General features: G+C 37.3%; 1 protein-coding gene across 5 annotated transcripts; it reads right to left on the bottom strand.

Annotated features, from left to right (window-relative positions):
• Positions 1-1,645: 1,645 nt before the first annotated feature.
• On the bottom strand, positions 1,646-27,043 carry LOC107089184 (LIM domain-binding protein 2-like). Of its 5 annotated transcripts, none has more exons than XM_015381824.1 (5): positions 26,911-27,043; positions 19,999-20,122; positions 18,125-18,178; positions 17,168-17,319; positions 1,646-3,814 (listed from the first exon to the last, which is right to left on the bottom strand). In XM_015381824.1, the coding sequence occupies exons 1-5, from the start codon at positions 26,944-26,946 to the stop codon at positions 3,587-3,589; spliced, it is 594 nt and encodes a 197-aa protein (XP_015237310.1). In that variant the 5' UTR covers positions 26,947-27,043; the 3' UTR covers positions 1,646-3,586. The 5 variants fall into 5 exon arrangements, with proteins under 5 accessions (XP_015237310.1, XP_015237314.1, XP_015237316.1 ...); XM_015381828.1 differs by having other exon boundaries at positions 17,174-17,319; XM_015381830.1 differs by having other exon boundaries at positions 1,647-3,814; positions 17,168-17,304.
• Positions 27,044-27,592: the final 549 nt, after the last annotated feature.

Below are 27,592 nucleotides of genomic sequence, written 5' to 3'. Positions count from 1 at the left end.
TTATACACTGTTCAAAAAAATAAAGGGAACACTCAAATAACACTAGATCTAAATTAAAGAATTATTCTCATTGAGTACTTTTTTCTGTAAAAAGTTAAATTCTGCTAACAACAAAAATCATGCAAAAATTATCAATAGAATCAAATTTATTAATGGATGCCTGGATTTGGAGTTACACACAAAATTAAAGTTAGAAAGCACACTATAGGCTGATCAAACTTCAATTTGTCCTTCAAACAGAACAAAACAAGGCTTAGTATTGTGTGTGGCCTCCATGTGCCTGTACACTATACTGTAACCTCCCTACAATGCCTGGGCATGCTACTAATGAGGTGGGAGATGGTCTCCTGAGGAATACCCTCCAAAATCTGGATTAAATCATCCACCGTGATGATGTTGAACATGATGTTGGTGAATGAAACGAGAAATGATGTCCCAGATGTGCTCAGTTGGATTCAGGTCTGTGGAATGGATGGGCAACTCCATAGCTTTATTGCCTTCATCTTACAGGAAGTGCTGATACACTTCAGCCACATGAGGTCTAGCATTGTCCTACTTTAGGAGGAACCCAGGGCCAATCGAACCAGCATATGGTCTCACAAGGGGTCTGAGGATCTTTATCTCGGTACCTAATGGCAGTCACGCTACCTCTGGTGAGCACATGGAGGTCTGTGCAGCCCTCCAAAGAACTGTCACCCCACACCATTACTGACCCACTGCCAGATCGCTTATGCTGAAGGATTTTCCGGGCAGCCGATCGCTTGCCACGGTGTCTGCAGACTCTGTCACATCCGTCACATGTCCTCAATGACAAACTGCTTTCATCTGTGAAGAACACAGGTCACCAGTGGCGAATTTGCTAATTTGTGTTGGGCTGTGAGTACAACCCCCATCTGTTAACGTCAGGTCCTCATACCATCCTCATGGAGTCGATTTCGAACCGTTAAGGTTAGGAACACGAGGAGCAATAGACATGCTCCTCGTGTTCCTCCTTGCAAAAAGTCAGAGGTACCAGTCCTGCTGCTGGGTTTTTGCCCTCCTACGGCCTCCTCCACATCGCCTGGTATCGTCCCCAGCTTCTGGACACCTCAATGACAGACACAACAAACCTTCTTGCAACAGCTCACATTGATGTGCCATCCTGGATGAGCTGCACTACCTGAGCCACTTGTGTGTGTTCTAGAGTCTGTCTCATGCTACCATGAGTGTGAAAGCACCACCAATGGTGAAAAATGACCAAAACATTAGCCAAAAAGCATAGGTTCTGAGAAGTGGTTTTTGGTCCCACCTGCAGAACCACCCCTTTATTAGTGTGTCTTGCTAATTGCAAATAATTTCTGTCTTTAGTTTATTCCATTTGCACAAAATCTTGTGGAACTGATTGTCAATCAGTGTTGCTTCCTAAGTGGACAGCTTGATTTCTCAGAAGTTTTATTTATTTGAAGTCACATTGTGTTTTTTGAGCAGTGTATATTTTTTTGCTTTTTATCAATAATCTAATATGTCACAGAAAAACAGTATTGGTGAAAGTAAACTGAGGATAATTCCAAGTTAAGTTTTTGGACAGTAAAATAGCTACACCAAAAGAGCTGTAGAGCTGATTTTCAAATTAAAAGCCTTCTTAGTTCAATCCATCAAGCATCTGCCATGAAAATAAATTAAATGTATATTTTAGAATATGGAGCAAAAATAATGACAGTCCTAAAAAATCCAAAAGAGCTTCCAGGGTATTAAATTGAGTCCTTTTAAATAAATGTTATCATTTTTAGAGTTAATGGTGTAGTAAAGCACATATGGATCAACAAAAAAACAGGAAAGGATCACCTCTTAACACCACATGCTTTAACCAAATCAAAAGTAGCTTTTTTACTGTAAGCACGGTTTATTGGCACACATAATGGTAAAGCATACATACCAGACATCAGATATGACACTGAACACCTCTGCTATATAATGTACAAATGGTGTCTAATAATACTAGACTCATATTTCCAAATGTGTGAGCTTCCTTACAAATACACAAATAAATACCCATTAAATCCAATTGTATAAAGACTGTCATTGTCTTGCCAGTTTTTAAAGAAATCTCCAACAAAAAGAGTATATGCAAGGGTATCGATTCAATTGAAGATTAAAGAACGATTGTGAACACAAACACAGGGATCTTTAAGCATTTCTGTGGGGTGGATGAGATTTTAAGTCAGTCTTTAAATGGTTCCTTTAGTTTGTCACAAGGTACTCATATAACCAAATACAATGACTGTGTGGTTTTTCATTAACTTTGCGGCTTTGGTTCTGTGCTAGCTAAAGAGGTCTTAACTTCTAATATGAGAAGTTTTGGTTCAAAATAAAGTAAACCTGCAGCCATCCAAACCACCCTACAGAAATAGAGACTGGTATAAAACAAAGAAAAAAAAAGCTGCCATATTCAAACTGCTTTCAGTGGTCGATTTACAGTGGACAAAATAGATTCCACCTTTATTTACAAGCTACAAACCTTGTTACAGTGTTCCCAAACTGATAAACACAAACAAGAAAAAAAAACAACTAATGCATTTCAAAGAGCACATTTAACAAACCAAATAAAAATTGTATAAAATCATGCAGGAGAAGGCTTTGTATCAGTTTGGGAGGTCATTAAAGGGAAAGAAGTCCTACTTTCCAGGATTGATAATAAAAAAACAAAAAATAATAATAAAGCATCAACATGGGTCAGCAAAGTTCACAAAATGATTGGCAAAAATTACAATGTGACTTCAAAAGATTCAGAAAGAAGCCAAAAATACCAACAGACTACAAACACAATCAAAGTGGTTTGCATGAAATCACAATCCGTGACAACAGCGGTAACGATAAGAAAACTATTCCAGGACAGGATTTTTCCTCATTTGAAAAAGGATCCACTTTGTAGAGGACTTTTATTTCCTCTTAATTGGAAATGGAACTCAAGCAACAGTAGAAACAGCCCAACGGCCGACTGGATTTCCAATAAAAATGCAATTGCCTCCAACAATGTTTTCATCTGAGTCCAATGTGGTGAGACACTTCCATGGGCTCCGCTGGCTGCTGAAAACCACATTCCCTTCACAGGCTTTTTATTTCAGAGACATTTTGTTTGTTGTTTTTACTCTTCTCTCCTTCCTACTGTCCGCAGTCAGTGTGATGACTTGTGACCTGCAGGTCAACCAATCACAGCTGAGGTATTCCACCAGACAGGAGGTTTGTATCTGACGGTCCAAGAAGGAGAATTTGATCTAGAGCTTTCCACTCAAGGATTAAGTCAGCCTGCAATAATATTTCTATATTACATTGCATACATCTTGTATGCTTTTCTAGTCTGTAGATACTTCTAAGCAGTTCATCCAGTTCTCTGTGTTTTTTTAAAGAAATGTTGCAATGATTCAGAAAGGAAAATATTCCAGATGACACAGTTTGGCTAGACATGCCAATGATGAGTCTGCAGACAGGTGAATTAGTTATGCGGCATAGAAGCACTGCCCTCTGGGTGAGAGGAGGATGTTTGAACGTCTGACCCACATTGAGCCAAGGATCTGTTGTTTTCTTCTTTTATCTAATATTTGTAACTTTACTGCGAAGGCTGTGGCGCTGTACTCTCTGGCTTGGTGTCCTGGGTGGCAGGTTTGCTGCTCCAGGGGGCGCTGTTACCCAGAGCAGGGGAGCTGTTAAAATCATCCTCATCATCCAGGCCGTTGGTGGCGTCATACTGGGTGTTCTCCAGACGGGTGATCAGGCGCTCATCCTCGTCCCCAAACTCACCGCCCATGAGGGTGGGCTCGCCAACGACCATCACGTCCTGTAGCCATTAAAAAAGAAGATGGTGAGAGACTGGAACCTTTCCTGATAAAACAGCTTAAAAATCAAAAACTTAAACTAGTTTTAAAGCTGAAAACAGTATTTGCTGCCTTTGAAATTTCTTTTCTCTTTGCACTTGAATTTAATAGATGATCAAATAAGTTTTAAAGCTGAAGAGAGGCTGTGTAATTATAACCTGTAGTTTTCAATGTTTAAATTTAGAAAGAAAATACAGCTGTTAAAAATGTAGGCTAAATATGTATAGCTAATTTAATGTCAAAGCAATATCAGAAGGTGAATCCCAAGGGTCTGTTTGAATGGCAATAAACGTTGGCTAATGTAGTCCAAACTTTACGAACTCATGTTTTACATACTAATGTAATATTTAACCAGTTGGAATAACTCTTGAGGTAAGAGATGCTTGCACTCGACACAACTGACATTGCCTAAATACTAAAGGTCACACAGCATGTAGTACACAAATGGATGAAGAGAGGAAGGAAGAAAATAGGCATTTATTGTAACTAGAAGAATAGAATAGAACAGAATAGAGAATCCCTTTATTGTCCCACAATGGGGAAATTCTTGTGTTTACAGCAGCAAAAAGATGATAGAAAAATTGGTCACTCAAATGTGGTCCTTAGAAATGTATATAAGAATAACATAATAGTGAAGAGTTAAAACATAAACAATTAAAATACTGCATTGTGTACAAGTGCACAATATAAATATTGTCTACCTGGAGAGTTAGTAACCAATATCCAGCCATGGACATTTTTACAGTAAGTGATATTTGAAAATAGCAGCAACATCAGAGATGTTCAAAACTAGTATGGTGATTAAAAGATTCTTTGATATTTTGCAGGTCTAATAAAACCAACCTGGCCTTATGTAGTAAAGTAGTTACACAGTAAGAGTCCTTTACCTCACTGTTTGGCCGATCTTTGTTTGCAGAATTGTTTTAAGTAACGCCTGAGCATTTAGGGCCATTTTTTTGGCCAACATAAGGGCACAGAATCTCCATTGGTCTTTAATCAGATGTTTGACAAGTCTCGTTCAAAGCTTTTTTTTTTTTTTTACTGTTGTGCTTCAAATCGCTATCTTGCTGCATAATCCAGTTGTAGTTCAGTTTTGTAACACTTTCTAAAGCAATTTCATTGCTTCTGTTTCTTTCTTTTTTTTTTTGTCTTTTTTTCCCCTTCTCCGTTACCTCTGTTTCTGCTCTGTTCACAAATGTCTTTATATTTGGGCAAGTGTGCTGTTTGTTGAGATGGTTGTTTTATGGTGTCGCACAGATCTTTTAAATTTCTTTAATAGATAAGGCATTATGTCCTATTTGTCTCTGTGTCGCCCTGCGTTGGACTGGCGATCTGTCCAGGGTGTAACCCGCCTCTCGCCCGTAGACAGCTGGAGATAGACATCAGTACCTCTCGTGACCCCAGCTGGAATAAAGCGTGTCAGAAAATGGATGGATGGAAGGTATGGCATCAATTAGTTTTGATGTGAAACTGAATTTGGCTCTCTAATGTGTAGGCAGAAGGTGTGAGGAGTAGTCATCTTTTCACACAGGACCAAATTTTGTTTGATTGTGTTTTTTTTTTTTTACTTTCAATCATCGATCGAAAACAGTTTTTTACATTGACTCATTTGAGTTTTGATACCAAAAAGAAAAAAAAAGAGCTCTTTACTGAGGTTAATACTTTTTACATGATTATATTCGCTGTAAATTGCACCCTATTACTCTACAACCTCTAAAATGCATTTTGTTTGTGTTAAAAAGGGTAAAGTCCAACAGTTCACCAGATTTTCTTTTAAAGATCTCATCTTCTGAATTATATGTTTTCAGCAAATTAGTGTCTGGAAATAACCTGTTTGGAGCTTAAAAGCTTTTTCAAATTTTTTGTGTTTTTCATAGACTCAGTTAAATTGCAAAATATTCAGGGCTAACCAATTAAAAATCAGCAGGGTCCGAATAAAGAAAACCATCAACCAGTAAAGGTCCAAAAAAATTTTCAATAAAAACAAAAAATAAAATTTTCCATTTCCATTTTAAAATCTAATGTGCTTTTTGAAGTAGAGAACAACAATCGTTCAGTTTGTTGTATAGACAGTTTCCTGATTCACATATTTTATAAAACACCCGAACTGACTGATTTCTTTTTATGGCTTAATGAGAGCAGTGGGCTTTTTGCTGCCCTGCAAGGTTTTTAAACCTGGGTTTGAATGGCGACAAAGCTTTTCTGAAGCACATATCAAGGTGCTCATTCGTCAGCCTGGATCGATATTTATTTTTGATTGTGGTCATGGTGGAGAATCCTGCTTCACAGCAGCAGGTTGAGCCAAACACTCAAAATGTGCAGGGTCATCTTTGAGCACACCATTTCACTTTTCTTTTACCAGTTCACCGCAGTTCTTCCAGAAGTCCAAACTTTCTCTGTTCTTTTTCTCATCGTCTTCTCCTGCTTTCCAATCGCCCAGCTTACCACAGGTTTGCCTTCTGTGTCTAAAAGTAGCAGAAGCAGCAGTGACCCATACTAACAGCTCATTCGCTAATTTGTATCATCTGCAGCCTGGTGCCGGACGCTCCGGTGGGCTTTACCATATTAACAGGAGAAGCGGCGCAAGTGAAGTTGAACACTGTCGTCAGACAACATGTGGTAATTTATAAATGTTTTAAATCTGGTTGGGTCTGGATTAGCCAGCAGTTGGGTCCTCTGCCCTAATATGTCTTTGAAAATGTACCTCTATAGATGTGTAAACAATCCATGAACAGTAATCATAGCACAATTCTTTTCTTTTCTTTCTCAATTCTTTTTAGCCAATATCAGTACAAATAAAATATCAACAGACGCCATGAGATGCTAAAAAAACCATAGGCATTAAAGCTCTTGCTGTCCCTTTTTCAAAGATAAAATAATGGATTTCAGCAAAACAAATGCGATAGCAGAAGCTAGACGTATAACCTCCTGTGCTGCTATGTTTATTTTGCTTTGGCTATGGGCTGGGCAGCTCTTGTTTTTGTCACAGCCTTAAACCATATTACTACAATGTGGTTCGCTCATCTGTTTTGGTGAACAATCTAAGCTGGAGGCATACAAGATAGATTTTTCATTTGTGAACTCCCAAATAGTGCATGAATTCAGCACAAAATAACGGTTAGTTAGTTAGTAATTTAATTACAGAAGAAGAAAAAAAGACAAAGGGGCCTAGTCACGTACTATGGCTTTAGCAAAACTACAATATAATACATATTCATCTTTAGCCATAACAATATATGCTAAGATATGATTCTGACCATGTTTACTTAGTCCTTTTTGAGACTAAAATGATTTTTGCACCAGAAAACAAGTAGTAGAATTAAACATTGAGATCTGCTGGCAGTACTTATTTACACCTCCTTTACCTTGGCAGCTTCTGCAGCGTTATCCCTTGCTTCAATGAACACCAATTTCATATTGGATTTTGAGCACTTTTAAATCTAATTGTATCTTATCCAACTTAGCATCCAGTATCTTTTTCTTTTTACACATTTGCAGAGTTGATCTTATACTTTTCCTCTTTCTTTTGGCTCCTCCTCTGGAAATACAGACTTCCTTGTCTATGCCTCTGGTCGCCAGGACTTGTTACAGTAAATATACAAATTGAACACAACAAACCTGCAACCAGACTGGGCTAGTTGCATAAAACTGTGTAAAATCATAGTACTGTATGTGACCAGGCACTTAAAATATTTAGTTTAATCTGAAAATGTAAACTAATGTCTCCATCCATTGATCCATTGATCATATTTTGATCTTTTAGCAACCTCTGTCTTGTGTTTGGAAAAACATAAGAAGGAAAACATATCTGAAAAAGTGACAATGTATCCTGGAACAAATGCATCAAAGTGACGATCTGAAATACTATCAGAATTTAATAAAAAAAAAGAAAAAGAAAAAAAAAGAAAAAACATTACAGGGGAAATATTTGTTTTATAACTATTTTTGTTCTATCATTATTTACATGTTTAATCTAAATCTTCGACTAAAGCACCATTGGTACTTTTTCTAATGTTACTAGCATTACTTTACATATATGATTATGTTTGTTGTGTTTTATAAAAGAAGAACAGAATCGGCCACCTTTAAACTGAAATACCATGAGGTCAAAAAAACAAAAGCTGACTTTAATAGGCCTTTAACGTTCTATCAATTTTTCTGTCTGATGGAGAAACACCCAGGCGCCCCACACTGAAAGCTGTATATTTCCCTGCTTTAAATGCAGACCCCCTGCTTACAGTGGAATGACAGCAAATGTGAGTTTGAGTGTGTTTAGGAAAAGTGAGGCTGTACCCAGTGAACCCATCCAAATGGGTGACCCCTCTTGGAGCTCCTTGTGCAAATGAAACCTTCCCGTATATTGAGTGGATACCCCTGGTGCTCTGCACCCGGCCCGATCAATACTCATCATGTAAGACATATTTCAAAGAGATAGCCCTCTCACACTGGGTCATGGAAAGCAAGGAGAGAGATTCATCCATTATCTACTGATTTCTGTGACTTGTGTTATGTGACGGAATCCTGATGGAGAGGGATGCCCCTCTGGAAGCGATTGTGTTTAGTCATGTTTTACAATTCCTCTGCCAAAATAATCACTGCACTGTTATTTATTATTTTAAGCATCGATAAACAAGGACCTCAATTAGAGCTATATTCATTTGTGAGTTTTTGTGTCTCATCTTTTGTAGCTGCAGAGTGTCTGGAGTAGCTATTGTAACCTGGGAACAAGCCGTACAGTTAAATGGAGTGCACGCTTCACTGGCCATGTGTGTCAACGCTGCCTGGTTGGAAGATCTCACTCTACGCAGCCATCTCTGCTGCAACAAATACACAAATATAACCCACAGACGTGCACGCGCGTTGGACGGGGGCCAAGACAAACCCACTGCATAACAGCGCCATTGCAAACAACTCCACACAAAGGCAGATGAATGCAGATTAACCCTGCCTGCAGCACTGTACAAAGTAAGCAATGATGTAAACATGCGCGAGACAACCTGCTTCTACTCTTGTCTTATAAAACAACAAAACAGTCACTCACTCACTTTAATGGGAATCACAAGGATATCCAGTTCATGAATCCAAGCCATCTCCACCCTCTTTTCCCCCAGCGACCACTTCTACACCTCTCTATGCCTTAATCAGGATAATTAATTTAGGTGAGCTTTTCAACTAAATGACAATATCCACACTGATTTGTCAATTTGCATAACTAATTAAGTCATTAGCTAAAAATGTACTGATTGCCAACAAGCCTTGCATTCACCATCTGTTCCTGTGAGGGGGCCTGTCAACCTACCTCTGGCCCGTTTTAGGCAACCCCTCCCTCCACCTCCCCTCTTGAAAAAAATCCCTCCGATAATAACAGCTGGTGGCTAGTCTGAGACTGGGGAGAGCTAATTGTGAGCTAATTAATACTGTCTACTTGTCTACTCATCTCGTTAGGAGTTTGCTTTTGCACTGGCTGAGAGTTGAGATTCTGAATGGGCCGACGCAGAGACAAACGCCTCCCTTCTTACTTGATTTCACTGAACGCTGCGTTGGCATGTATTCACAGAGACGAGCAGAGAGGGGAGCGAGGAAAGGAGCGTATCTGCTCCTCCACAGACTCTCTGAACAACAAGAGGGAATTCGGTGAGATGGGAGGAGATGGAAAGTGTACAAAAAGACAACCGGAGAACAGATAGAGATTCATTGTATTTTCAAAAACCTCAGTTGCACTATAATGCTAAACAGCCATGAAAAAAACCCTGTGAGCTGTAAAGAACTTGAAATAAAAAAACAAAAGTTGCAAAAACTGCTAAAATGAAGGAAGATAATAACCAAAAACTGAGTATCATGATTAATAAGGAAAAATAATTCATTTAAAATCTTATATAAAATGACTTGTACTACAAAAAGCATTATATTGCTTTTTACCAAATCGATTTTTGAAAATATTTAATTGTAGACAGTTTAAAACAAATCTAGTAACACTACTAGAATAAAGGATATTTGGGTGTTTTAAATATTTTCTATTGAACTTATCTTTATTAAAATAACTCTTCATACTTTGCACATAGAGATTATAGAGACATCTTCTAATTTACTTTATAAAAAACTAGAAGATGTTAGATAAATACTAGTGTTAAACTAACTGGTAGTATTTATTTTTCTATTTTGTCAAAACACTTATTTAATAAATCCCTGTCAGGAGATGCCAAATTATTATAGGTAATACAAAAGAAACAATCATATTGTATATTTCAACTAAAATCACAATTTAAAAAAGCATTTGTATTTAAGAAAGCAGATTGTTTTTAGGTATTTGATTCTTTTGGATACGCTATTCCTTTATTGTCAGATCAAGTCTAAAATCTGTTTTGCATCACAGCAGTATTATAAACTGACATGTTTACACAGACACAGGTAGCATGGAGAGATACAGCTTGTGGGATGAACAGATGGTGATAATTGCATTCAACTAGTGGCAACTTGTCAATAGGGGGCGGTAGGACACTTCACAATTGCAGGGAAGGAGTACAGAGACAGTAAACATAAACAAAAATTGATAATCATTATGATGACTCAAAAAAATGTATTTTTTTTTTTACATTTTTTTTTTTTTTTAGGGTTCTTGTTTCATTTTAGATATATCTGGGATTAGTTTTTGCTATAAGGCATGCGGTTCTGTGAGGAGGGACGTCGTATTTATATGCATGTGTCTCCTGAAACTTTTGGCTTCCATGTGACTATGCAGGTCTCTACCTGGATTCTTAGAGATGATGCTAAGGATGCAGGGAGCTGCACACTCAATTAATCCAAGATAAATGTCAATCAAAGTCACCTCTGGTAACTAAGAGGGACCATCCCTATCAGACAAAGGAAAAGGAAGGAGGAGGCAACCTATTGGTAGTTAGTTTTTAGTAAATGGATCTACCAATGTTCCAATCCATTGCATAGGAGCTATATGATTGCACATGACCTTTTTTGTGATGGTACATTAAAAAAAAAAAGCAGTGCAAAACATGCTAATGGAAACACCTTCATATGCTTTGGGTTTTATAATGGAGAGCTTCCGCTGTTCACTTCATTTGTGTAACTTTTGCTTTTTTTCTAGTTCACCATTTTTTCTAGTGCATCATTGGCAGGCTCATTCACACCAACCCCTGTTGACTTTGTCCTTCTCTCTGTCCCTTCTTTGCAAGGGTGGTCTGCTGAGGAGACATTTATAGCTACCTGTTTCAAAACTAAATCTGGGTACAATTATTTTTACACATTGTCTAATTTATATATAAATGCATAAATACACATGCATTTTTAATAATTTACCTTATCAATAGGCAAAAAATTAAAAAAATAATGTGACCATCAACAACATTCTGTTGTAATTTTAGCTAGATATTATTTAAAGGTATTCCTGTCTGTATTATTCTACCCACTTTCTGCATTCCTCAGCATTAGGCTAACTCTAGTGTGCTCTGCAGGTTTTAAAGCTTCTTGTTAACTCAAAGACACCAAATGCAGTTACCTCTTTTCAAGACTGCATATTCACAGTCCACTTAGAGGAAGTGAGTTTCAGCATATTCTGTTTGTGTAGGAATAATTTAGAATACAGAAGTTAGTGAGAAACTTCTTTTACATTTACTTGAATTTGTTCTAACTCATTCAATTTACATTTACTTAAGAAATATGTTTAATGTAAAATCACCCAACCCCTTACACAAACAGTTTCAATGCACAATTAAAAGCTCTGGTCTCATGAGTGTATTAAAACATCAGACTTTTTACAAGCGTTTTTACTATTCCTGCAGTAACTGCGAGCATAAGATCAATTATTTAAGGATACTTAAATCTAGTATTAAGGGAGAAGTGTATTCAAAAGCAACAAAAGGGTTGGTTATAAAAATATGCAAATTGAAGGTGAACCTTTCCTAAAGAGCATATGCCTTCTGCTCTCCTAAAAGACAAATGTTAAGCTTTCAGCAGCACTGTTAAGCTTGCAGCTTTGGCCACTAGAGGTCAGTGTTGCTTATTCTATATAAAATAACCCCTTACCACCACAACCTCCAGTAATACCCCCCCTTCCAGTTGCAAGGGTCCACTCCTTATTGTTATTGGACTCACGTAGGCTTGTGTTCAGCCACAAACGAAGAACTTCTCAGACAAAGACAGCAGGCGCGCAACATATGTAACCAGCATGTTACCGACCGCACTGCCCGTCTTTAAGAGTTGTGTGTGAATGCACAATGAGGATGTCTGTGTGTGTTTGTGTGCTTGTGTGAGTGGGTGGGTAGGTAGGTGAAGGTGAGGAGGAAGAGGAAAGGGAATGGGGGCGGCTTGGGTTGGAGGTGTGGTGGTGGTGGTGCTGGGGGTTCAATGATGGAGCAAAGACGGAGCATGTGAAGGAGGGAAGGGGGGGGTGGGGGTGTATACAGATATCTGTGATAATGAGAGCTGGCACAGAGCCACGCTACCTCCCAAAGAGAAAACAATTTGCGAGCACTGTGTGTATATGTGCATGAGATGTACATTATGTATGGGTAAGACGAAGGCAAGCAGGTAAAAGAATAGAAAAAAGAGAGACAGGCCTGGACTTTACAGTAAATCTACACGGTCAGTTCAAAAATGTGAGAAAGTAACCTGGGGTGGTGAACTCTATTGTCCAGTTAAAAGAACAAGAAAATAATAAACAAGAAGTCATTTTTTAAATCAGTTTGACTCTTGCATCAAAGGACCAGGTCATGTATATGTCAATATCATCTCCAAAACCAGCCCTACTTTTATTGAATACAGATTACAATTTTGTTAATGTTTTCAAAAGTTAAATAATAATCATAACAATAAAAATCATTGGCATAATTTAGAAAAAAAATAATTGTGCCAAGGATTCTTGCTGGCCTGAGGCATAACTGTATGTAATGAAAGCCAATCATTAAGCAATGATACATTGTCAAATAGCAGAATTGTATAATAGATATCAAAGAAAAAATCAATAGCCTACTGCTGTTCTTTAAGAATTTCTGTTTCTTGTCTCCCAGCTGGAATCACATTATATCCACTCTCTGTTTACAACCAAATCTAAACAAGAAGTTGCTTTTGTGAATGCGGGCACAGTCAATTAAACCTCCCAGCGTTCCCGTGTGGTATTTAAGTGGTAAACACAGGACGTTTCTGTAAGAAAAAATGGGGAAGTTCGGGAAACTGTCAATATTTTACCAACTAGTCTCATTTTTAAAAATACTTTAAGTTGTTTTTGTCTAATTCAATTTATAAATACCGGTAATGTCTCACCTGCTTACTCTATCTCAAACATTTTCCAACAAAAACCATGAGGTGCTATTGTTGCCAACGTATCTTGCAATTAGGCTCAGTTAACCTCAGGCTGATCCAAAGTCTTTGTGTTTTTATGGTTCCTACATGCATGTGTTTTTTTTTTTTTTTTTTTTTTTTTTTAGAATATATGCTACCAAAAAACAGACATTTTTATAGTGAGGCTGGGCTGACATTGCACACAAAGTCTCTTACACTTAGATTTTCCATTAAGCTGAATTAGTACAGAGGACTAAATGAATGTCCATTATTTCCAACCAGTAAAAACCTTAACAAAAACAAATTCCTTTTATGTTTTGAATCAGCGCACTTTTTGGTGCACTGAAATGATCTCTGTTGAAGAACAGCAGAGTGCCATGCCGACGAGCCTACTGAACAGTAAATTGGATGCTGGGGAGTGAATGTAATACAGCCTGTGTATAATGAGCATTGTGTGGAATAAAAGTATAACCTCTGCAGACAGCACACTCACAGCGGCATCCAATCCTCCAGGGAGGTGCCAGGCATGTGGTGAAACACTGAGCTGTTAAGGCGGCTGTTTAACCTTTAAGTACGTCTAGTAACCTTTTTTACAGCCATGTTGCCAAATCAGGCACTTTCAGTCTTAAACAGGTTATGAAGTTGCATGCTTGCAAAATTCATTTTAAGCCTTGCAGGTTATACTGAGTTCATCCTAGAAAAGATGATACTATGATACCTTTCTGCAAACATTAAGCATTTGAAATACTCTTCACGTTTATGTGAAACGTCTTTCTTTAAAACTAAAATACAACTACAAGCTAATGGATTTCAGATTTGGTTTTGGGGATTTTTTTTTTTTAAATATGTGACATTTAAAATTGAAACAATGCTAAAGTTATATAAGGCTTAAATCATCACACGTAGATTGCACAAGTAGAAATAGCAGCTTTTGTCCCCCTATCAAGCTTGGTTAGAAGGTGTTAGAAGGAACAGTAACTCTACTTTTAGCTTTATAAACAGTAGAGTTGCTGAGCAGAATTGGCACTAATAGAATCCTAAAGGTGCTGTTTATTAGACATTCACACGGACAGTATACGTGTTTTAAGGCCGCTTATATCATTCACACCCTTGTATGTATTTAAAAACAAGTATGTACAGCACTCTCAACATGTATTGTCTACAAGCGAATACTTTTAAAACTATAAATGCAAGTTCTTTTGACAAGAGAGAGAAAAAAACAGTGCATGTTTGAAATGAAATGTTTTCTACAAAATCAAGTTTGATCAAGTTCAACAATAATTTTTAACTGTATAACACGGTTGGCTTGTTTTCTGTTTGCATTGGAAAATGGTTTTAGTCCAGGTTAAAAATATAACACAGCGGCATCTTATTTGACACTAGAAAAAACAATTTGTTCTCCAGCTAAGCCAGGCTTCCACAGTTTTGCCATGCTTTGGACATGTTAAAACGACTCTGCACCATGAACGGTGAACCCCATACAGTATATACTGTACTACACACAAGAAGTACTGCTCATAAATGTATGCATGACATATACTGACTTATATATCTCAGCATTATCCCTAAAATAACATTATTTACCACTCTCATGTTATCACATGCAGAAGCTTAGTCTGCACTGAAGAAAATTTACTTGGAAACACTTGAAAAAGCTCCAATTAAGTAGCTTTGTCACCTTATGCCTGGTTAATTAGCCAAAAAAAGTAATTCAGCCAATAACAATAACATATGGAACAAAGAAGTTTACTGTGAACTCCACAGATGGTCAGTAAACAGTTACATTTAAAAAGCAAAAGATCTCAATGCAATTATATGGTTTTTAAAATAAATGTTACAGTGATAAACATGCATGGGCATGATCCAAGAATATACCAAGTTTATACCTAGAGCTGGGAAAATACAACACGTCATTAAGTAAGGTGGGTGAACTATATTAAAAAACCATACAAGACTTGGCTAAAAGGAAACTTATCAACTACATTTTCCTTTATCTTTAGCTCAAAATTTTACAATCTGATTTAAATGTCCTGATTAAAAAAACGATAAATAAGTAGATTGCAATTTTATTTGTAGACTTGCCTATCGCATATTATAAAAACAGATACCCAGAGCAATTAGCCAGCCAAAGTGAATATACGTCAAATTGACATAGGGTGCATATGCTCAATTAGGCCAGGATGCCTCATTCAGAATAACTCGATCCTGTTAAGTGTTTGCGTACATGCTAACTGGCTTGTCAGTCAGCATCCCTCTCAGTTGGATTATAATTTATTTCGTAATTCGATCGGAATATTCCGACTGACATGCTTACATGACAAATTTTTTGTCCAACCACTTGTTTACTCTGATCACACATATGCCCAGTAGTCTAGTTGTAAAAAAAAGAAGGGGGAAGGGGGAATTTATTTTCATATTTTTTGGAAGCACACATAGCCAAAATTAATATAGTCTATTAACCTAAAACATTATGCAAGGTATGGTTTTTACATGTCAGGTTCGCCGGTCATTGAACTTGACCAAGACACCTTACAGTAGAACTGCAGTCAGTCCCTGGACTGGCATGGCTATCGCTGCCCCTACATAGGGACAAATGCAGAGGACAAATTTCGCACTGGGATCAGTTTCATAGTCATGGTAGGCCGCTTCTTTTATTTTATTTATTTTGCTCAGGCTACTCATAAGCCCACAGCCCACCAAATGTTGAAAGGGCAATATTATTGCCATTACTGTTAATATATAGTAGAAATTTTACACATTCAGTAAGAAAATGTCACAGGGAAAGGTATGGGGGGATGTTCATTTTAGAAGGTAGATGATTTTTTAAGATTTTTTAAGAAGGGGGATGCCACCCCCCCTCGCCTCGTGTAATGCATATGCCCATGTAAACGTAGCTATTGTCAGATCAAAGCTTAAAAAAGTTACATACCAACAAAATTGTGCCAAATAGGCCTGGGAAAGGGGAACTGTTGATCTTAGTAACACATACACTGTTTCGGATTGTAAAGGAGGTAATCTCTTAACCTCAGTTTTAGAGAAACATGAACATCTTGAATGCGTAATTTTGCTAAAGTAACATGATTTTTTTTTTATGCATTTAATGTCTTAAATCTGTTTTACCTATATTCAAAGTGCATTGACTGACTTTGTGTATGAGATGTTTTATAATGGAGATGTAAATAGATTTTTCTATTTGTTTATCCGAACGAAAATGAAAAACTGAATACTTTTATGCCACGTAATGATAGTAACCTGCATTCACTTTTTAACACTTTTCTGAAACACATTTTCCCATTTCTTTAATATTTAATATTCCTGATGAAAAGTACATTTACAGATTTACAATTCTTTGCATTTCTGACAGAAAAGGCTTAAAAACTGTAAGCTTAAAGATGATCATAAAATGTTTTTGTTTTCAGTTGGCAGGCTTGTCGCCAATATTTGAGTAAAAGTGAGGGGATGGTGAGATCAGTGTCTTGCTCAAGGGCCTGGTCAGTATGGTGGCTGTGAGAGGGCAAAGCATTATTTTCACCACCCACATTTTTCTATTGACTCAGAGATTTTCTTTATTTTCTTTAAAGCCCAAGGCTTCGGTCACTTGGATGAGCAACAGGGTCTCAATGCTGATTGGTCTGTCTGAATAAACATTCTGAGAAGGCTTTTCTGAGAACATTTAGGAGGCATCTGTAATGGTTAGTCACGATGCAACCTAAATGTTGCAACCTTTCAATAAAACCTGTTCCTGCTTTGGACGTTTCTATTTTGTTTCATTTCATTTCCTCTCTTAACTCATTTTCTTTACAGTTTTAAAGCCTTTTCTTTCATTTGTAAAAATAACTTAAATCCTACAAACTGAAATACCATTAGGTAATCCTGGTGTTTGTGTGAAACCCTGCAAGCATTCAATTGCAGCTACATAAACCAATTAAAGCTCCTTTCTGAGATGCTTAAAGAAAAAAAAAAATACTGCAAAATGGCTGTATGTAGATAAAAGAAGAGGCAAACCGAGAGGAGCTGATGCTTACAGGTACCTGACTGGAGAGGCTGAAGTTGGTGGCGGGGCTGCGCTTCTTGCTGGCGGCTGTGCCCACACTGCTGTTGGCGCTGCTGGCTGAGTTCTTCCGTTTCCTCCTCTTCGTCGTTGTCTGTCGGGCAGGCTCAGCTTTGGCGCGACCAGCAAAGAGAAACAGAGGCCATGCCAAGAACATAATGCATACAGACGGAGACAAGGTGTAGGAGTGTGTGCAGCGTGTACAATGTGTAGGTGAGATCATGCAAACTTGTTCGGAGTGCTAGTACACTGCAAAGCATGCAGACAGACACCCCACAGACATACTACACAGATAAGACACTCTATTAAACAAGGATGCATGCTCTGTTATCTATGGAGGTGAAACCACACAAGCGTTAACATCTCCTAAAACATGCAGTTATAAGAAAGAACCCCTGTGTTATTAGCACAAATGCTCAACTATAGACCTTGATGTTCAATTTGATTCAAATTCTAAAGCAGGAGCAAAACAAGAGCAAGAAACATAAGTAGAATCACTGCTCAACTCCTATTATTTTTATTGTTCATTGCCAATTATTAATAATAATAATAGTTTAACTTTAATGATTTCACATTGGAAAAATTTACCTCTGCATTTAACCCATTCCCTTTGGGGAGTAGTGGGCTGCCATCGTGGGGCAACCAGGGGTTAAGGGTCTTTGCTCAGAGAGCAAAAGTGGTGGTCTGTGGAAGAAGGTTTCGAACTCACAACCTCAGGATTCTAAGCCCTAACCACTAGGCCACCACTCCCCCTAAACAGCTTTAACTACAAGTTATACACAAATCATCACAAACATTCAACACTTCATTTGTCAACAGGCAGTTGAGCAGCTGTGATAACCTCACACATAAAAATGTATTTCAGACCATTCAAGCGAGCAACAAACATAACGCTGCTTTCGGACAGCTCCCATTGTTAGAGAGAAGATACCTTTTTTGTGATTTGTGGGAAATATTTCCGTTTTGAAGTTCTGTGGGTGTCCAGCTGAAACCGGAGCAAAAATCTGTTTTGTTTTTCTCAGTTTGTTAAACAGAGAGGAGGATATCGGATGTGACAACAGAGGATTGTTAAACAGATGCTAATAACATTACTGGGTAACTCAGCACACATTAAGTAGAATGTGCAATTACATTACAAGTAAAATAATTAGTATTTCAAAGTTACACAGGTAAATAGTTCAGGCTTTATCCCTCACTCGTTCACTTGCTTTTGATAAAGAACATAGTGCATAATTTATGAATACAAGGTTTTGCAAATTCTCCCGACATGTTAGAAAGCATTATTCCTTTTAATCTCAAGAGAAGACAGAAAAATCCTGCCGCAATCTTCAAACAGATGTCTGAAAAGTGGAATACATTTATTGAGGTTCCTTCTAATCACGCCAAGGGAGATGCTCTCATATTCAGTTATAACAATCAGAGACTTACAATACAAACAAAAGTAGCTCCACAAATCAGAGCCTAAACAAAAAAGGGAATTCTTATCTGTATCTTATCTTGTTTTATTCAAAAATTGGACAAACGTGTTTGTTAAAAAAAAAAAAACAAGTAAAAATGCGCTCCTATTGTGGGAGACAATCATTTGTTTTATCCCACTGGTTTCCTCCGATGCTGAGTCTGTGACGCACAAAAGTTGCTTCCATTTCCACTAAAAGGACTTATCAGAGCATAAATGCGCCTGTGGCTTCCTTCCTGCTGAAATCCCAACCTGTTTCCGAGCCGGAGAAGAATCACAGGAAAAGTGGAACAAAACCCCACCAATAAGGAAAACCCTCATTTCAGCTAAACCGAAAAGATGATGTTACAGATGTGTCAACGTGCGAATAAATAAAGTGAAATAACCTCTTTTTAGAGGGTCAGCAGTGTCAGGAGTAATTTTAAAATTAAAAAATAAAATTTGTTTGTTTTTACCTTATAAATAAAACTGCATGCATAGAGGTTTGCAGATCTGCTTTGGCTCTTTTCCCATAAGCACAAATAACTATCAGTATAGCCAGGAGTCTTTATTATATTCATAAAATACTTTCTTTTTTTTTCATCTCTGACTGTTTTTTTTCTCTTCTTTGAAGAATGTCGTCGACACTGGGGAGCCGCTGTCCAGGGAGCTGGATCTGCGAGTTTGATTACACCCGGCACTCTTAATTAAAGATACACAGGTCTGAGTCAAAGGCTTTTTGACTGGTGTTGGTTTTTAAAGACATCTCGTCACGCCTCGCTAAGCATTGCTGTAATTTGCAGCCACTCCAATGTGTCCAAAAAAAAAAAAAGAAAGAAAGAAAGAAAAAGGCCTCGGCTTACTCCCTCTTCGGCTTAAGACCGCACAGCCAATTTAAGCTCGGTACTTTTCAGAAACCAGCCTGCAAACATCAATCAAGGGCGCCTGAGAGGCCCGTTAAAGATTGGCAGGGTTGAGATTCAAGAGGCAACCCTGAATTCTGATGATTTCATATACCTGACAGGCAAATAAAAAAAATGTATTTCTAGGATTAAGATGGCAAATTTGGAAACATAAATGATGCAATAATACGTACTCTGAGTGAAAATATTCCTGTACAGTGATGGATGGAGTGAAATTAAAAGCTGTTTAAATGGAAGAATAAACTCAAAACTCAGTAGAGGGAGCAATTACCTCTCACCATTTTTTATAAGGAACCAGCTTTTTATAATGTTGGTTACTTCAGCCCTATTAGGGCTCATTTTTATTTATTAAATTCTAAGGAAAAAGAAAAACTGACTGAAGAGTTTTGCTGAGGGAACCATGTCTATGGTTTTATTGAAAGAACACACCATAAATTAGGTAGTTACCTGGTGGCGCTACCATTCTCTGCCATTTCTGGAATAAGCATGTCTTGAGACAGTCGCGGGGACTGAGGTTGTAGGTCTTGTGCCTCGACATGAGCTCCTGCATGGGCTCCAAGATGACGCACAACTGCAGACACAACGAGAGAAAGCAAACATCAGTGAAAGGAGATTTACTGATGAGAGAACAGCACCTGTCCCTTACTGCTGATGCTGCTTCTTTCATGGTAAACCAAAACCAGAAAAGGATGAGTTTTTTGCTAAATAATCACTCATTTAATCACTGAGGTCTAAGTAAAAAGTAATATATCTATCAACTATATCAAAGGGCTTCTTGGAGAACTTGGAGAATTCCAATAGCTAAATTCTCACATTTTGACACTTTATCCACAAACTTAATTACATTTTTCAACAGAGTGTCCACGGAATTAAACAGATCTATCAATTTGCTTTTTTTTTTATTAATAAAACTCCAAAAAGTCTGCAGTACTTATATGTTCGTCCCTCCTGAAACATTACATCAGGCTGCTGAAGCACCTTTTTCTACAAATATATATTTTGGGAAATGCTCAATGTGCCTCTGGAAAAGCAAAAAAAATAAATATACTGTAGCCCATGCTTTTTTTGGTAATTATCTAAAGCTCCATCATTCTGAATGGAGTGCTTAAATTTAAAGCTTTACCGCAGATTCTCACCTGTAAATACTTTGACTGGGACACTTTGTATTTAAGCTTATATCTGAATCATTTGCCTGTAGCTTTGGCATCATTTTTGGTAAACATCCTACTGGATAATGGTGTCCACAGGGAGTGACAGCTGTGTTAGCTTTGCACAAATGTTGCATTTTGTAATTTAGGCCAAAAAGCCTTTTTTTTTTTTTTTAGATCACACCGTGGTGCTCTCATGTCTGGGATAGCCTCTACATGCAAACTTTGGGTGAATCTACTTTTAGCTGTTTTTTTAACAATAGCCTTCTTCTCATCTGAGATGATAAATAGCTGATTAACATGTCAGCTTTCCTTGCTGGACCTCTATTCCCTGCTTGTGATAAAGCTGTTTGTTCTCTAATGTCGTCTTACAGGCCTGTAAGCTGGATTCATACTGATACAAGTAGACTTAACCAATTTGGTGCCCTCCTGAGAGAAAGGGGTTCTAAGTGGTTTTTATTTGGACTTCAGATTAAAAAGGGGCTTGTTAAATAGCAGAACGGAATAGAACATAATATATGCAAGATTTTTAAAACTCTGCATTCTTTCCTTTTGACTGTCCTCTCTTGGTTTACTTTATATTGGTCTATCACACAAAATAATTCACATTTTGTTGTTGGTATGTAAGTAAATTTAAAAAGATTTATGGCATAAGGGTACTTTTGTAAACCTTTAAACCCCCTACCCCCTGAAATGAAGAAAAGATAGTTCATGAACTCCCTGCGATTGTGCCTTTTAAGAACCCAAAATGCATTATTCATACTTTCTTTTTTATTATCAATCAGAGGAAATTCTTATTGATAATCATTGACCCTGTTTCAATTAGGTATAAATGTAACACAGATTTATTTCTGTCACTCATAAAAATGGGAAAGACTTCAAAATATACAACTTTAGCAATGAGTTCATTAAAACTAGAATGTTGAGTTAGTTTAAAGAAAACAAAACAAAACACCTCTACAGTTTACTGTTGGAGAACTGCACAAAGTCTCAAAAGCAAATATGTTAAAGCTTTTGTACATCTTTAGCAACAGTGCCAAATATTTTGTAGGTCACACTTCATTCACGTTCTCATATATTATATATTCCCTCTTTAGGAGAGTAACCACAGAGAACAGTCTGTCCCTTCCATGTTGGGTCTCATAACTTCCTTATATTGAAAGACCACAAGTAAAATATTCATTTTGGAAAAAAAAACTAAATCTCTAGCGACCTGCTTTGAGAGGAATCAGGGGTCAGTATGTCATCTTAAATACATCAGGATCCTCTTAACTACAGAACATCTGGAGGATATTAGAAGCAGGTTATGCCGCACTGTTCAGCTGCAGGACCATCCAGATATGTTAGGGACAAGTTAGTTAAAAGCCTCAGCAACTTTTATCATGCTGCAGGTGAGCAGAGGTGTCAAGGAAATCAAATAACTTTAAAAGATGTTTTGCATTATTTTTAATTAACCAAAGAAAAAAGAAATTAGCCACCTGGTAAAACAGAAAAACATAGCATTATTTCTTCATCAGCTCCTTTCTTCTTCCTTTCCTCAACTAGAGGAAAAGCAGCACGATCATTTGTAGAAAACAACTTTGGACAAACCAACATTTATGCTCCATATTATCTGGAAGTAGCTGCAAAATGTTTTTAGGGAGGGGGAACTTTGTGGGCGGATGTGCTCACCAAACTTTTGACTTCATCTCTTTGCTTCAAATCTGTATCCTATTAACTGGAAATGTTGGTTTCTCATAGCTCTGCCGACTCTTTCCATTACAGTAGCTATTACCACTAGTGTCTAAGCTCTCCTGCAGTGTCTGTATTCCATTAGGAGAATCTAAACAGCTAAAAAATGACTCATAAAAGCAAATTTGTCAAGATCAAGGAGTTGTTGGTTTGCTGTGCTTTTTATTACATATATTAGAAAAAGTTGTGGCCTGAACCATCCATATCAAGGTTTGTTTTCCATTTAAATTCCATTTTTCTTTCCAGGCTAAGAATTTGGAGTTGCTTTTCCTTCCTTTAATTGCATAACGATTAAAGAAATCATGATGAATTGGTGGAATTATTTAGAAAATGCATTAAAAGAAGAATAACAGTTTTTTTCCCCCCCTTAGGTGTCAAAGGTTAGGGCAGACCTGATACTCCATTATTGGCTATACTAAAGCCAAAGGTCGGTCACCAGAAAATAGCCTCATTACCTGCAGTCTTTAACCTAGCTCCAAGGACTTCCAGCAGACCCCTGTTAGCTGAGATTTGAGAGTGAAACTGTTCTGCCAGATATTGAGGTGTCAGCCCATTACAAGCTGGCAAGAGGTGAAATATGATAATGTTTTTGCTGTCTCAATGAGAAAACAAGCTGCTACACTTTGCACTAGCTGTAGACTATATCTTATTGACTGATCCACAGTGTAATTGGTTAGAGAAATCTAGCTATGTAGTTATTGATGCCATGATTAACATCTAAAGATCTTTAAGAGGGAAATTAACCATGGTTTCCCTGTTTAGCAAAATAAAGGCACCATCAAACTTCACACCAAAGGTTTTGAGAGGCGAGTAGAACTAATGGTTGAAAAGAGACCAATGATTTATGCTGCCTTTACATGGTATGGTAAAGATGATCTTTTCCACTTGTGAATTGGAAATTATTTTGTCTTCCAGTGCTTCTGTTATGGATGCACAGATTAGCCTGTTCTGATACTTGGGGAAGACAGTTCTAGATTTCCTAAATCATCTGCTACAGGAAGAACAGGATGCATCAAATGCATCAACTAACTGTTAGTGAGAATTTGTTGAAATCAAACAATAACGGTATTTTCAAAAACACATAAAGGGTGATACATTTTTTTAAAAATATATGTCACAGCATTATGTAGGCTACAAACAACATGAGAGAACACTTAAGAATCTAGTACTCGCCATAGACAATAGTTTCTCTGCTCTACGCCATGTTGAACGGTCAAAGTTTACCTGTTCTCCGTAACTCGGATATCATTTTTTCCCCCAGTTTTCCAGTATAAATTACAAAACCAGTGGGTGTTCATGTGCAATTTAGATGTTAGTTTTTGTTATTTAACTTACTACCATACCACATGAAGGCGGGAATAGTCAGGTTCCTTGTGCTTTAAAATATGGTCAGATCAGTATAAAGATTGATTTATGCTTAACATGCCTAGATTCTGCGTTGAAAATGAAACACACGGACACTACCTGAGGCTTTTCAAACTTTATCAGAGCCTCTTCATGTCATGCAAAGGTGACAGTGATTTCTTTTTAAGAGTTAATCTGTTGATTGTGGTTATATTCATGGGCTAAATTGCAAGATGTCTCCAGATATATATATTTGGCGCTCATCCACCACGTTTTTTCAAAGTGGATGTGTCTGCGTAGCAGCGCTCTGTGAAAATTCTGTGGGCGCCACTTGAAAGGGTGTGAAAGCTTATAAGAACCATTTGGCCACTCTGACCTCATGGGCGCATCAACAAAAATCAAGCTGAAGTTAGTAATTTGATTTTATTCTGAAATTCTCCAGTAGCTTTTCCTGTTTGGTGTCTAATTTTCTGTTTTCAGGAGGCCTCAGTAACCACACCCGCATTGCACTGGGGAACAATCAGAGTGTAGACACTGATTTGAATTAAATCGGGGTTCCTTGCGATACCTGCACAGCAGTCAATGCAAGTTTGGTGTAAATTCTTGGATAGGAATGACAGTTTTTACAAAAAAAAAAAACTTACAAAGGAAAAAACACATAAGGGTCCATGTTTCTATTAGGATGAAAACAGTTTTAGAAAGAAAGAAAAAAAAAGGCTTGAAATACAAACATTTGTATATACTCGATTATCTTTTTCAATTCCTATCCAAAACCTGAAAATAACTCACATTCTTTACTTTTCCAGACTTATTGACCTGTGCAATGAAGTTTTCCAGCAGCTGTTAACTACTCTAATATGTCCACATATTTGCTGTCTCCTAATCAGGCTGTAATATAAGGTCAAAACTGCTGCAGTGACTGAAGGCGTGGGTTTACTAAGTTGCTCAAGGGCACTCTCATAGTCATTACTGAAAGAAAAGGAGACTGTTAATCATTCCTTGCATGTTCAAATGATCTCATCTGACCTTCAGCATCCCACCACTCCTACTTTTCTTATGTCAGTTCTAATCAACAAGTTATTCCCATCTTGAAAAGGTGAAATTTAGAAATCCGTTACAGGAGGTATGGATTGAGTACAGTCCACTCACAGCTAATGATAAAACAGGACTGGACGCATCTATGCAACATTAAGAATCTATGGAGAAGCGATAAATGTTCTCCAAGTTTTAAACCAGTCAATCTAACAGCAGCAAAGCCAAGTGCCTAAGCCAAATTACCCCACATGAACATAGCGATGTGTGTTGCTTTTTTTTTTTTTTCTGTGAACTGGGACGCTGGGTTGTGTTTGGATGCGACGCAGCTAGAGGTAAAGTGAGCATCCCTGTGGCAGACTAATCCAGTGTTCTCCTCTGATGGTTCCCTCCTGACACAGTAATATCCCTCCCCGGCTCAGCCAACAAGCCCTGGCTCTCTGCCTAAAAACAAGGGCTATTTTCAGGCTGAATAGTAGGAAGCTAGCAGCTCCAATACACGGAGAGAAGGCTTAGACACTACAAATGAAAAAAAAAAGATGTGTGTGTTTGAGTGGGGGAGAATGCAAGTTGTCGCCCCTTTAGCCAGGAAGCCGTCAGTCTCTCTTGGAAGGACTGATAAATGCTAGGAAAAACTTTTTCCAAAGGCATATTATTACTTGTTTAATTTGAGGAAAGGGAATATTTTAAACTGACAACCCCAGATAAGAATGACAGAAAACATAACTTACAAAGTGTGCGAGACGTTGACTATAAAGCAGCGGTTTCAAACCTGAAGAGTCAGACCTCAAGATGGATTTAATAAGATACGGAGAAGTGCTTAAAGATAAGTTATTTTGGATTATCTGTTTATTTAGTGGTGAAACTATTTAAATATTGATCCTCGACTGGTCAGAGTTCATTCTAGACTTCAAATGCAGTGTTTTAGAATCCTGCATGGCTACAGAATGAAGTAAAAAAAAAAAATGCTCATCAATACTCCAAACTGTGCTAAAGTTTATTCTAAGAAATACTGCTTACAAATTGATTTGGTGGGATATTTCAGGTTTGAAAGAGTCACACTATGACAGTTTACGCTGATCTTAACCTCTAAACACATTTTTTGCACTCAAGCCATAAAAATCATTTTATTTCTTAAGTGCTGACCTTGTGAATCACCAAATTACTGGAGAAGCAGAAAGGAAGCCTTTAGTTTGTAATTAAAGATGCTTAAATTAGGATTAGCAGCGTTTTTCCCTTTCAGCCATGCAGGAGTTGTCCTCTGTATGGAAAATCTTTGTTAAGAGAAAAACAAAACAAAAAAATAACATCCTGCTCCCTCGCTCCTTCTCTGTGTGTTTTTCTTCACCCGGCTATAATAAGCTGCGAAGGTGCCGTATACTGATTCGCGCCATTTCACAATTATGAGTCTCAACAGGGAGCGTTCATTAATGTTATGCTAATTTTCTGTATCCAATTAATTCTTTCCTCTCCCCGTTTCTGTCCTCTTGTTCCCCCATTTGAAAATTGAACCTGTCAGTCAACTGTGGTGTTGAAAAACACAAACAAAACCCACTGAAATCATCACTAATACCATCAGCCAGCTTATTATCTCATGATAATACATGTTAAAATGCTGAGAAAAATATGTTTATTTATAAACTTTATCATTATTTTCCTTACATGTACCCATTCAATTAAAACAATAAAGATTGAAAACCTTTTAGCTTTAAATTTCAATAGAAGAAGCTAAGCAAGTGCATATTTCAGCTACCGATACAGATAATCAGAGAGTAAAAAATTAACCATTGTGCTTTAAAATCAGCAAATGTAAGAATTCTCAGCAGAACATTTCAAATTATTTGTAGAGCATGTTATATTTTTTTGACAAAGAGAACATTGCAAATGACGCAGCATGAATATTCTGCACAATAAAATGACAATATGAAGTCTAGACATGGTACTTCATTAGAAATTATGAGTCACTTTGTTTTTCTAAGTATAAAAACAGACAAGAATATCTCCTTTTCATGCAGAAAGAGTAACAGAATTGCACAAACCAAAAGCGGGATTTATCCCCCCTTACCCCCTAAACATACACAATATACACACTCAAGGTACTTACCCTGAGGTAGTTGAGGGTGAAGTTGGTCAAACCCATGCGTGTGATGTTTTTGGACAGTTGTTCCAGCACCTGAGGGTCTTGTGCCTAAAGTCAGCAGCAGAGACATAAAAAAATTTGATTCTATGTATACTCAAGCCCATGTTACATCCACCTAGTAATAGTTGGATTAAATTTAAACTGACATAATCTGATTTCCTTTCTACTTTATATATTTGCAAATTTGAAAGCAAATGAGTAACAACATTCAAGTTTTCACAATTTTCTAAATGCATTTGGAGGTTTGTTTGTTTAGTTTTTTTTCTCCAATAGATTTGATATTGGTATATCGTGCCTGAGCTGAGAGAGTATTAAATAAATAATGACAAGCTATAGAAAGATGTAGCCTAAAAACAAAAAGAAATAAATAATTTCTGGGTTATACTGTTTGTATTTCACTTTCTAAAACACACCCAGTATGGCAAGATGTTTTATCTGCATTTTGCAAAAACAGTAAATGCTGGAATATGTTTAAGAAATGCATAGAATGAACTTTTGCAGTTAAGCTTTTGAAACAGGAATACTTCTAAAAAGTTTTTTTTTTTTTTTTTACTCATGCTGGCAATTATGAGGATAAATCTGAAGATTTTTCTTTTTCTATTTTGTTTGCTCCACAGATAAACATTCACATCATAAAAAAGCTGGA

This window comes from Cyprinodon variegatus, unplaced genomic scaffold, assembly GCF_000732505.1.
Source record: "Cyprinodon variegatus isolate N-32 unplaced genomic scaffold, C_variegatus-1.0 Scaffold242, whole genome shotgun sequence".
NCBI classification, from domain to species: domain Eukaryota; kingdom Metazoa; phylum Chordata; class Actinopteri; order Cyprinodontiformes; family Cyprinodontidae; genus Cyprinodon; species Cyprinodon variegatus.
This window is presented reverse-complemented; position numbering and strand designations above follow the sequence as displayed.